General features: G+C 42.3%; 1 protein-coding gene across 1 annotated transcript; it reads right to left on the reverse strand.

Moving 5' to 3' along the window:
- Positions 1-760: 760 nt before the first annotated feature.
- Positions 761-7468, reverse strand: LOC112468020 (the record flags this gene model as incomplete). Its single annotated transcript, XM_025037011.1, has 4 exons — positions 761-4045; positions 4609-4883; positions 5151-5473; positions 7325-7468. Coding segments are annotated over 4 exons (1475 nt in total), but the record flags the coding sequence as incomplete, so codon positions are not given.
- Positions 7469-11720: the final 4252 nt, after the last annotated feature.

An 11720-nucleotide genomic window follows, 5' to 3' on the forward strand; every position in this document is an offset into this window, starting at 1 on the left:
TTATATATATAAATTAGAATAATTTGTTAAATTAACACCAGTACACACTTATATACATCAAGAATGAGACCACCAACGCCGGAAAATAATGAGTGCCGTTGCCATTGGCCGATCGACGGAGTCCTCTCCGAAGAACAAATGGAAATCATCTCGGAAAATTGCTGTCTTCGCGACCCGCCTTTAGGAGAGGAGGGGGTGATAATGGTCAACTCCTTCTGGCCGCGAGAGAAGTTGTGTGTACCCTGCTACTTACAATTAGAACAGCTGCCGCCAGTCGGGGACGACGAGGACATCCCCGAAGTCAACGGATACGAGGCGAAAAGGGGGTACCACGCACTCAGCTCGCCGCGGTACGAACTCCCCTCGTCGGTCAGATTCTGTTGCGGTAACTGCGGTAATGTAATCCTAGGCCTAAGACCAGCCCGGCAGTGCAACGAATGTATTATGGAATCCTTTGATCAAATAGACAAATACCGGATGGCTCGAGCGACACGCGTGTATTTAGAAATAGAAGTTCAAAATGAATAAATAAAAAAAAAAAAAAAAAAAAATATGTACACTATTATATGCATTATTATAGTTTTAGCTTACATATTATGTTACTCTATTACATATTATTATTATACGTATTATTTTAAGCTATTTTATGCATTTATTATATATATTAACGCTAACACATTTATAATACATATTACACACTAATTAAAAAAAAAATTTTATTAAACATGATTTATTATTACTTAAAATAAATAACGTAATTTTCGATTCAATTTTTCTTTTATTCAATTTTTCTTTTATTTTTTTAATTCAATTTTTCTTTTAACAATTCATACGCGGTAACAAACGTACCACGTATGACTTAAGGGGGAAGGTGTTACGTGCGAGCAAAATTCAATCTAAAAATAGCCAAGAATGTTAAGAGCGAAGAATCGATATTGATTAATTATCCGATTTCTGATGGGGAGACGGTTCTCAGGCCGCGGTTCACAAGGGATAAAATTACACCTAGTGATAAGACCTTCCTCCTCCTTCAAACATAAAGACAAAAGAAGTGGTGAGAAGCTCGCGCGGGGGGGGGGGTCTTGCCACTTGAGTATAAATAAGAGCGAAAAATAATCGTACAGTCAGTTGTTGTTGGGAATTAGTAGTTGTCATTGCTAATAGTCTTTAAAAATTCTGACTTAAGACAGATCTTAACTGCAATTTGAATCTTAAACCAAAATTGTAAGGAAAGTCTCCTTGAATAAAGGTGATTTAAATTCTATTTCTTAAACTAATTTACACTAAAAACCTTTAATTCCACAATCCTTAACTGTCGCTGCCAAATAGCGTGGCAACAGAAATTTCCTGATTCTTGTCGCTGCCAAACAGTGTGGCAACAGGATTTGCCAAATTCGTTTTCTCTTCGAACTAAATTAATCCCACAACCTGGTCCAAATCCCGGGTAAATTACTTAAATGTTTTGACCCAAAAACGGACGAACTAACTTTTGACAGAACGTGACACCGCACATCTCAATTTAAAGTGTTTACTTTAAGTAAAGCGAAAACTTTGTGACTTATTACGAGATGATTTTGTAATAAATACACACCACGATTATAATTGACTATTTTTCCACAATCTGTACACGTTTCAAAACGCGATTTATTTTTAACGTTATATATTTGTCATTCAATTCTTTACAATTCGGATGGCTATTAAGTTTCATTATATTAATATTATTATTGTTGTTTTTATATTGATATGTTATATAGTTAATATTTTGCATAACTATAGTAATAAAATGATCTCTTATTATGAGAAAGTACGAAGAGAAAATGTAGTGTAGATGTAGCGAGCGGGTAGGATAAGTAATGCGCATATGAAAGTCTTACCACTTATTTTTCAATTTGTACATATTTCAGAATATGACTTACAAAAAAGAAGTGAATGGTGGAGGTATGTTAAAAATTACAACATTCTTAAAAAACCTGGAAACATTATTGTAAAGTATTCTTAAAACTATTACATATTTATTTCAAAAAAAATTTTCTATTTTATATTTTTCATATCTTATATCTTATTATTTTCTCATAGTTTCAACGATATTCGCTCTGGGAAGAAAAAAAAAAGATTTATTTCAGAGAGGTGTTTGACCTCTTAAAAATGCACAGAGGTACATATAAAAAAATATATATGTTCCTTATTTTGAGATTTTCAGATTTTAACTTATAAACTTATTAAAATCAGAAGAGGAAACACTTCCGTGTGTTTTCTTGTCGATCAAAAAAAAATCTTTTTAAAGATAAGAAATTTGTATTATCAAATATTATTAGATTTACCATTATAGAATTTTCAACAGCAAATATCTGAGTTGATTTTCGAGGTTTATTTGATCAAATTACTGACCACATGTTTATTGTTGTAGGATCATCGAAATTCACAGTTTTCAATATCTGTGAGATTAACAGATCAACAGATATCGCTCGAGCGGGGTTAATTCTGAGCGGGCGCATTTTTCCGACACCAATGTCGCTCAGCGGCCGTGGCCGAGGTAATAGCGGTAAGAATCCGCTAGTATTAACACGCCTCTCGCAAGACGACAGATTCTCTAATGACGGAAGCCACGAAGAAGCGATACTGCGTGCTATCCCCGGTCGGCATGCCCCGCTACATCCGCTGCAGCAGCATGCACTGGGGCCCGTAATTACGGGATCATTTTCCTCGGTCAACAGCCTTGTAAATCATTCCGCGCAATACCCCGTGATGAACGCGTTCGCGTTCGTGTCCTCTCGCGGCAAAAGAAATCGTCGGCGTAGCAATTTCCTTGACAGTGGTCCGAGCCGTAAATCCCTCGTCAACTCGTTCGCGGATGCGCGATCAATATATCGCTTTTATCTCCAATATCCCCCCCTCCCCCGGCTTGTAGCCTTATCCTTTTAACGGCAGATCAACAGTCGGCGGCTATTTAATCTCTAGTTTTTAATCTTATAATCATATAAAAATAGAGAAAATTTTCAATTAATAAAAAACTGTATGTTTGTTCTCTCGTATCTCTCGCTAAAAAAAAAAAACATTTATGACAATACTGGGGGGGCTCGACCATTTTAACATTTTAAGGATCTTCAAACGATCCTCTCGAGACGAATAACGCCAATACTCCTCGCGTCTGTAAACGTTCATCGATACCCGCAACTCGAAGAGTTCCCGCGACCTTTCGACTCCGTACACGTCACATCATTTGTTCCGGTCGACCCTGGGAGTCAGTTACCACGAATCACAAACGATTCCCCGCGGATGTTGGGTTCTATCCCGACGGAAGAAAACGCGCGCTCAGCACACAGTATTGTAAATGCCCTCCTCGTCGTCGCCGGTGCTCGCCGACACGTCCGACATCTCGGACGGTGCGAGCTTCACGTAGCCCCGATCTCGCTCCCTGGTACCGTTCCCTCCCACCGGCGGCAATTTTTCATCCTGCGACAAATCTCGCAATGGGCCATGGCCGCCGCCGCCGCCGCCCGGCTCGCAGATTTCGGCATAGATCTCCTCCGGTTTCGGCGGCGGAGTGGGAGGCAACGGCGTCAGGCTGTCTCTCACCTTGGAGTACGGTGGATCCATGTCCGGACTATTGGTCTGCACCTCGAGGACGCTCGTCGAGATCGAACGCTGCACTTGTTGCCTGGACGACGCATGCGATGCCTGCATCAGATTCGTTTCCGATTCCAAACTGGCATATCTCTCCGGCGATCGCATGCCGATCTCCGGTCGTACGGCGAACGTGAAAGACGCCGATTTCTTCGCCGGGTTTCTGCTCTTGCCACCCTGCGCTATCCTCGAGATCTTGTCGAGGAAACTGTGATTATTGCCGGCGCTGCGACTGTTGCTCCGGTCGCGGATCGTCGTCTTCTTGATGTGCTCCAGACCCTCTTTCAAGCTCTGCAGTATTGGTTTCGTCTCGGGCTTCGCTTTAATCTCCTTTAAATGCAGCTCTTTCAGCTGACTATTGTTGGACGCCGGTTTCGGCGGGGCGACTCGAGGTTCGGTCGCCCTCTGGTCTAAGGCTCTTCTATAAAGCGGTACCAAGACGCATGATCATTTCCATTTTATCTTCTTATCTCATACATAATATAATAAATTACTCAAAAAAACGATTAATGAAAAAAAATGTTCTCAATCACGTTAAAAATCAAATGCCTCAAATTTTTATTACATTGAGATTAATAATATAAGCGCTAGAAACTAGATTAACTATAGATTAACTCAACTCTGTATTAATTCTTCATGAAATATAAACTTTAGCGACTATTAAGAAAAAATGTTTACGGAATTATTATATTTTCTTAAACTAATTAACTTTGTATAAAATCATCTTTTTATATTGTCTTTATTCTGTCATGTTTTATCCAATTGTAATAATCGTTTATTAGAAGTTTAATTTTGAAACTTATGTTAATACTGCATAGTTTAAGTACAAGAGACCTCCATATAACACAGATTCATATAACAAAAAATTTTAATATTTACACATACAACACTGAATGTATCCCTCCGTGTTATACGGGGTCTACTTTAATTAATACATCGCATTATGTAAGCAATGTCTTTTCTCCACGCAGTTAAGATTCTTACCTGCAAGCTGAAAGCAATCGCTGCATTTTCGGCGAAGCAAGCAATCTCGCCTCAGAAGGGCATCCGAGTCGTGCTCTTTTCACCCGAGGCGCGGTTGGACCGATCGCGACGAGCTCCAGGAGTTCCGGCACCGTGGTATTGGGTAAGGGTCTTTCGGGCATTAGCGGTACCGCGCACCCGAGAACTATCGGCCCTCTGGTCGCGTTCTCCAACTGCATCAGGCCGCTGTAATCTCGCGGCAACGGTACGGGCAGGGGTCCAGCGACTAGACGTACCTGAGGATCATACACGCGGATCGTATCGTTTTGGTTAATTAATCTCATGACACGGAAAAAAAGAGTAGCTATATACTATTGCTAAATCTAGTCGTAAAATATGGATAACATTTTTACAGCGAAAGCTATATTTTTGCAGCAAGAACAAAAGGTTTTGCTATACCATTGCTAAATTATAGCCCTCGCTGCAAAAAATGTTAGTTATCCATATCTTATACGACTGAATTTAGCTACTTCTTTTTTCGTAGATTTTGCGATCAAATTTACCCTCAGGGGTAGATCCCTTCTGGCGAGCTGGTGAACCCTGTAGAGCACCGCGTCGCTGCCGGTGTCGAGGCTACCGCTCTGACAGGTCGCGTAGAACTCGCCTCTGGCCGAAAGCGGCGCGAACAACTCATGCCCGTGAGAGTCCAAGCACTGGGCGTACTGATCCCGCTCCGACGATCTCGAGCATTTGCCTTCCGGGACCATTCCGGAGGCGCCGGTGGCGACCGGTGCCCGACGAGTGTCCTGGAAAACGGCGGTCAGCCGCAAGACCTCGCCGGCACGCACCGTCGTCTTCGTATAGTGGGCACGCAAATTTCCATTCTCTGTAACAGAAATTGACTCAAATCTTGATGTGTGGTACTGTTTTCATATAAATATTAGCAAAATTCAATTGAGATTTAACTGACTAATTTTTCTAAGAAATCAGAAACGGCTTATATGTGCAATTAAATATATGCAATTGGAGCATATGTTTAATAAATTATCACGTCAGATTCAAAGAGAATTACATTGATTGCTTATAACTTATTGGCGCTGATGAAAATAAATCTTACCGTTACAATAGACTCGACATATGATGAGTGAATAACGTGCGAATGTCTAATTAGCTCATTAACGTTAATATATGTATATTCATAGAAACAAGATTATCAGATACATTATCCAACACGGTAGATTGAAATGTTAGATAAAAATATCAGAAAATAATTTTTTTAATTTGTTTTAATTACTAATATATGTATATCATAGAATTATGTATATAGGTAATTTTTTCTTCTAAAAAGGTTATTAAAAATAAATATTATTAAAATTATATAATACATAAAAGATTATTTTTAAAAAGTGCTATAATTTTGCTAGATTTTAAAACTTCCACCATGACAGAAGTATTATAGTCTTCGGAAATTTTAACTTTATTTTTAAATCTTTTTCTCATACAGTGTATAGTTTTATAAAGGCACATCTCCTTAAAAAAATTCTCCACGCGCTTCTAACGTAATAACTCGAGTAGCTAGCAATTGCTTGATATCATCTTGACATTCGAGGAACATACCAGTAAATTTCCATATGAATCGATCGTGTACCGTTACGCTGATGCGTAGGTATAATCAAAAGGCGGGGTGGCGAGCAATTAGCGACAATAAACACATCGGATAACGGACACCGACGCGAGTCGACGCGACGCCGCGCGCCGCAAACTTACGGGACCTATTCGGATCTTGTCGAAAGGAGGAGTCGAGAGGGATGCGTTCGCGCAAGAATCCTCCTTTTCCGCCGTGACCATAATCGTTACGGCGGCGTGTGTAATGGCATAATGCTTGCGCCGCGAGCCGTACTTGTGCATATGCGTTCGCGGCCGCTTATGCACGCGCGTCCGTGAGGACGGCTTTCACCGAGCCGCGTGCCTATTACGTTACGCGTTTGTCGCGGCGCGCGTAAGCGTCGCCTCGCGTACGCGTTTAAACGCACGAACGTGTACGCCGCGAAAGCCACACATTACGGACACATTGACATTCGTGTCACGGCCAGTCGCTGCAGATCGAGAAAATAATTCGCGAGGCGAGATCTACACGCCTGCGTGCAACACGCGTATCGTGAAATTGTGAGACTTATTTACGTCTAAATAATGATATGAAGAAAAACGAAACCAACAGCCTTGCGTTACCGTTAAGCAAGTGAAAAATATGAATTGGACTTTACCGTTCACCTATTCTATGCACAATTGCCATCTCCGAATGCTACTTTCCCAAAGAATTACAAAGGAAATTTCTCGTGTCTCGGGAAAGTATCTACATTGTTAACGAGCTGGTTACGCGAATGCACGGCGTGCAACTTGTAGCGGGCCGCATTTCCACAGGCAGATCGCAGCGGGTGATAACCGCAGCCGCGATCAGTTGGCCCGTGGAAAATGCGGACTTGGGTTGGTCAGGACAATAAACGGGCGCCAGATGTGACGCGAGATACGTGGGTAATTTCCGGTTAAGTCAGAACGCGTACGCGAAGAAAGAATTATGTAAATGATCAAAATAAATTGTAAATTATTGTTAAATCAAAGAAGCATTTCACATCTTTGAGATTTGATAAAAAATTTATGTCATCGCGACGTTAAAGTTTAACATACCTATACTGCAATAATTCTATGATATAAACAGAATGTTGATAAAATTACTTACCCATTTTGGAGTGCGTCAACGTGTAAGCCCGCAGTGGTTTCGCAAGCAGGAATGCCGGTACTCCGGCGCGCACCAAGGCACCGACTCTTCTGTACACTCTGGCATTTCCGGTACCACTGTTGTTGGAGACTACCGAGAACCAGCCTGCGACACACAAAAAGTTTACACATGAGACACAATCAGAGAAAAGGCGTAGTTGAAAACAGATTTACGAGTAGTGTATAAAAATATTAAGAAAAAGAAACAAGATTTTTATATCACTTTTATACCTTTAATATATTTATTTATCTCTTGTATTTATTTATCTCTTGTATTTATTTTATAAAGTTGCTTTCATTTACAAAGAATTAGAATTAAGTGTTATGTTCTCTATAGAAGACGCGTTCTTACGAATTTGCGAACCGCACTTTCAGAAAGGATTTCTAATAACGAGACAAAAAATATTCTTAAAAAAATATTGATTTTAGGTTGAGGGTCTTCTTAAGATGAATTGTAGGGCTTTAAAAAAGCTACAAAATGAGGGGTTAGTCATTCATTTTTTATCAATATTTTTCGAGTTTTAGTCTGTGAAAAAAGAAAAAAATCAAATTTTCGCGGTTTTTTGCATTTATCTCGTTTCGATTAATAGATAGCACTTTTTCGCTCCTGAGAAAGTTGTAGGGCTTGAAAAAACGAAGAAAATGAGCGGTGACTCGTTCCGATTCGTGAAAATTTTGGTTTCCCCTTCCCCCCTCAAAAAGCTCTGGGTCTCATGATACGACAACTCAAAAATAAGCTTTTCTAAACACCCCCAACACGCCTAAAAAGGAATAAAAAAGTTCGCATCACTTTCGAGCAAAAACCTTTTTTTTGTCTAATTTGACTGGCCTAATAAGATTTCCTTCAGATCTGTCTATAGTTGAATCAAGAATATTATGAGATTGTTACAAATTGCTATCTAAATCTTTCTAAGAAAATTAGAGGGATAGCATCAAGATTATTTTATTCTAGATTTAAGAATTCCTCTATTTAAGACTAAAATATTCTTCTTTCAATACTAAAATATGATTGGCCCTATTTCGATCCTATTTTATGATAGATTGAAGAGTAATAAGTATATTGTATCTAGAAGTCTTTTCTGTGGGTGCGTGCGACAACAAATACGCGTCTTCATCGACCTGGAATTTCGCTTTCTCGCGGAAGGACACGAGGTAACGCGGCACGTGTTGTCGATCGTGCGCGGCATTGTTCCGCGCGTGGCTCGTTCGTTAACGCCCCTCGGCTCCATCCCGTGCGCGAAACATGACTACATGACAAACGTTACCGTTGCTGCACGCGCACGCCGCGTGGAAACTCGTTCCACTTTGAGGCGCGCGCGCGCTTTCGCGTAGCGCGGAGAAAAACCGGCCGGCGCGCCGACTGGTTTCATAAACCCTACGTTCGAGCCATTAAAATCACCGGCGGCCAACTAATAATCCTTTTGCGAAATCACAATGTCAATTTGACCCACTTTGTTAATACAAGCACGAGCGCGGCGGCTCTCAGCGGCTCTCCGCCGCTCGAAACGAACATCGACGTTTATAGCTCGGCCTAACGAGATCCTAAGATTCAGTTTCGTAAAGGCAATTTAAGTCACCGTATAACGCTGATCGAGTTATGCCTTTGTACCGCGCCCGACCGCGATTTTTGTGCGACAAACACGCGCCTAAGGCTACTTTGTCGCTATTCCTTTCCCTTAATCCTTATATGGCGCGATTTAGTTTTTAATTTAATGTATTTATAGTATTTATACGATTTAAAGACACCTATAAATCGATAAATGTATTATTCAAATTCGAATGTGACTTTAATCTTTTTTCAGTCATCCATGCGAGATCGATGGTAAGAATTACTTGCAGAGGGATCCTCGACGGCAGGCCGAGGATCACGGCGTCACGAGTTCAGATTAAATCGGTAATCCGTCGTCGATTTGTGGCGCGGCGTGGATCGCGCGGAAATTTATAGCCGAATATAAATGTGTGCCCGCTTCGAGGCACGGTATTTAAAGTACGAGCATATAAATCGCCGAACCGTTTCGCAAACGATTTATACATCGCGTTTCCGCCATTTAAAATTGATTTACACAATAAGCCTGTTGCATGAATCCCAATGATCGTTCCGCCCTTTCCGCGAACGGATATTGCGGATGTTTTATCGGCTATCGGCCGTCCGGACGTTTACGGCCAATTTCGGATTTATCGTTAATCGGCCTTCGCGGTGCGCGAATCGCGATACACAGTCAGATTAATTCGCGATGTCTTCTTTCGGAAGGCAGAGGATAAACGCGCGCCGTGGAGTTGACGGCGCACGATAAATTTTTAATATAAATTTTGTTTAAGTGAGCCTAATATTAGATTCTCTCATTTCTTTTATTCCGCGTCTTGCACAAACCATCCGGGACAAATTTTGCAAACATTAACTACATGAATTATATTCGCGTGTATCGCTCCGCGATTAAAACTTTCGCATTTTCCACTCGCTCTGCTACCAGTGCTACCATCTGCTACCGTTTATTGGCTGCGTAATGTCGCCCGAGGTTGTTTACATTTTTTTAGGCTTTTCTTGGAAGAGCCTTGCCTCGCGCGACGCTCGACGCGGCGACCGCGGCGTACTCTCCCCACTCCACTACTCCCCCACTCACCGAATTTTTCCCATTGCCATATAGTCGCGGTCAGTATTAGTGTGAATTGCGAATTCGGGGCTGTGTCGGTGTATTCAGTCCGCTCCGCGTTTTTCGCGTTCTCTAAACCCTCGTCACCCTCGATCGTGAGTCTTGTGCTTGTGTGCGAATAAGTGCCGAAAGTGTTCTGGCCGGTATCGTCTTCGTCTTGAAAACGAGTGCTATTATATGTATATAGGGAGAAGAAGACGAAGAAGCCGGAAGTGTTGGAATCGAGCGACGCGAGCGATTTAATTGATTTATTGCATAGACACAACGGATTTTTTAATGGCTCGTCTACAATAGCCGCAACAGTGTAAAACGTAAGCAGTAAGCTATTGACTAGTTTTCATAATTCAAGAATAATCGACTGTGGTTGGTCAATAGCTTACTGCTCACGTTTTACAGTATACTTTTGCGGCTATTCGCAAGCGATCCGCGTCTCCTCGCTCGCCGAGAGTGAATTTCGCGTCGGAGTAACGTATCTGTCGTCGTTAGTGAATTTTGGAAAATTTCCGTTTCACACGCAAGTGAATTCGGGAGTCGCGCGCGATCATTGATAGGCCCGCGAAGCGGCGTCGCGCCGCTCGCAGCGTGAACGCTTGACGAACGTATCTTCCCTCCCCTCTCACTTTAATTTTTAACGGCTGTATTCAGTCCGATCGCGTAGCACACGGGTCCGAGCGACGGCCGGCGTATCGTGACCGCTCCGTGTTTCTCGCGTCTTTTTATCCGCCGGATGTGAATTTCGCGTGCAAACGAGTGTCGGGAGTGTCGAATCGAGCGTCGCGCGAGGCGAGGCTCTTTCAAGAACAGCCTAAAAAAACGTAAACAACCTCGGGCGACATTACGCGGCCAATAAACGGTAGCTTAAGCAAGTCCCGTTCGCGATATCTTCGAAATAATAGGTAAACAGAGTAAACGGACAGTGTTTCTCGGAGCGGCGACGAGTGCGATGAGCAGGAACGCCAGGAACACAAATCGTGTGATTCGTGGCTAATATCAGCGAGTCGATATGCCGCTCTCGCGTAACACGATATTCATACGCGCAGTGTTTTAATATTATGCGAAAATGTGAGTTAATCCGTTTTAAATAAAGCGTTATTTCGCGACCCAGCTGCATATATATGTAACTCATCTTTCGAGAAATTTATTGCGAGTTTACTTGTTTTCGCGTAATATCGCTCGTATTTATGAAACCGGTGCCGGTCGCGGCGTGAGCGCTTGACGAACGCACCGACCTCCCCCCCCAACCCTCTCCTTTCGGCCGTATTCGCAATTAGTCGACGGATCGCCTAGCGCGTAGATCGGGGAGACGGCGGATCGCGACCGCTCCGTGTTTCTCGCGTCTTTTTATCCGCCGAATATGAATCTCTCGAGTGAACGAGTGTCGGGAGTGTCGAATCGAGCGACGGGCGATCGTCTCGAGTGCACTGATGGTCCAGGCGATCGCGATTAATGGGTCTTGCGGACATTCGGAAGCGGCGGCAACGCAGTTCTACCTATTCGGGTCATTGCATATGGCGGACTTGCGGGACTTGAGACATTCTGGCTGGACTGGCAGGACAATACGCAAAGTGAGTCGCAATTGCTTCTTTTTATTTGCCGAAAATGAACTTGGCGTATATAATTTGTTGCTCGCCCCTAACTGCAAGTAAACAAATTATTTATCTCCGCGTCGACCGTTACCTACGACTTCGATGGCTAATAACTAACTAA

The sequence above is a fragment of the Temnothorax curvispinosus genome, unplaced genomic scaffold, assembly GCF_003070985.1.
Source record: "Temnothorax curvispinosus isolate PA1 unplaced genomic scaffold, ASM307098v1 QBEX01018000.1, whole genome shotgun sequence".
NCBI lineage: Eukaryota > Metazoa > Arthropoda > Insecta > Hymenoptera > Formicidae > Temnothorax > Temnothorax curvispinosus.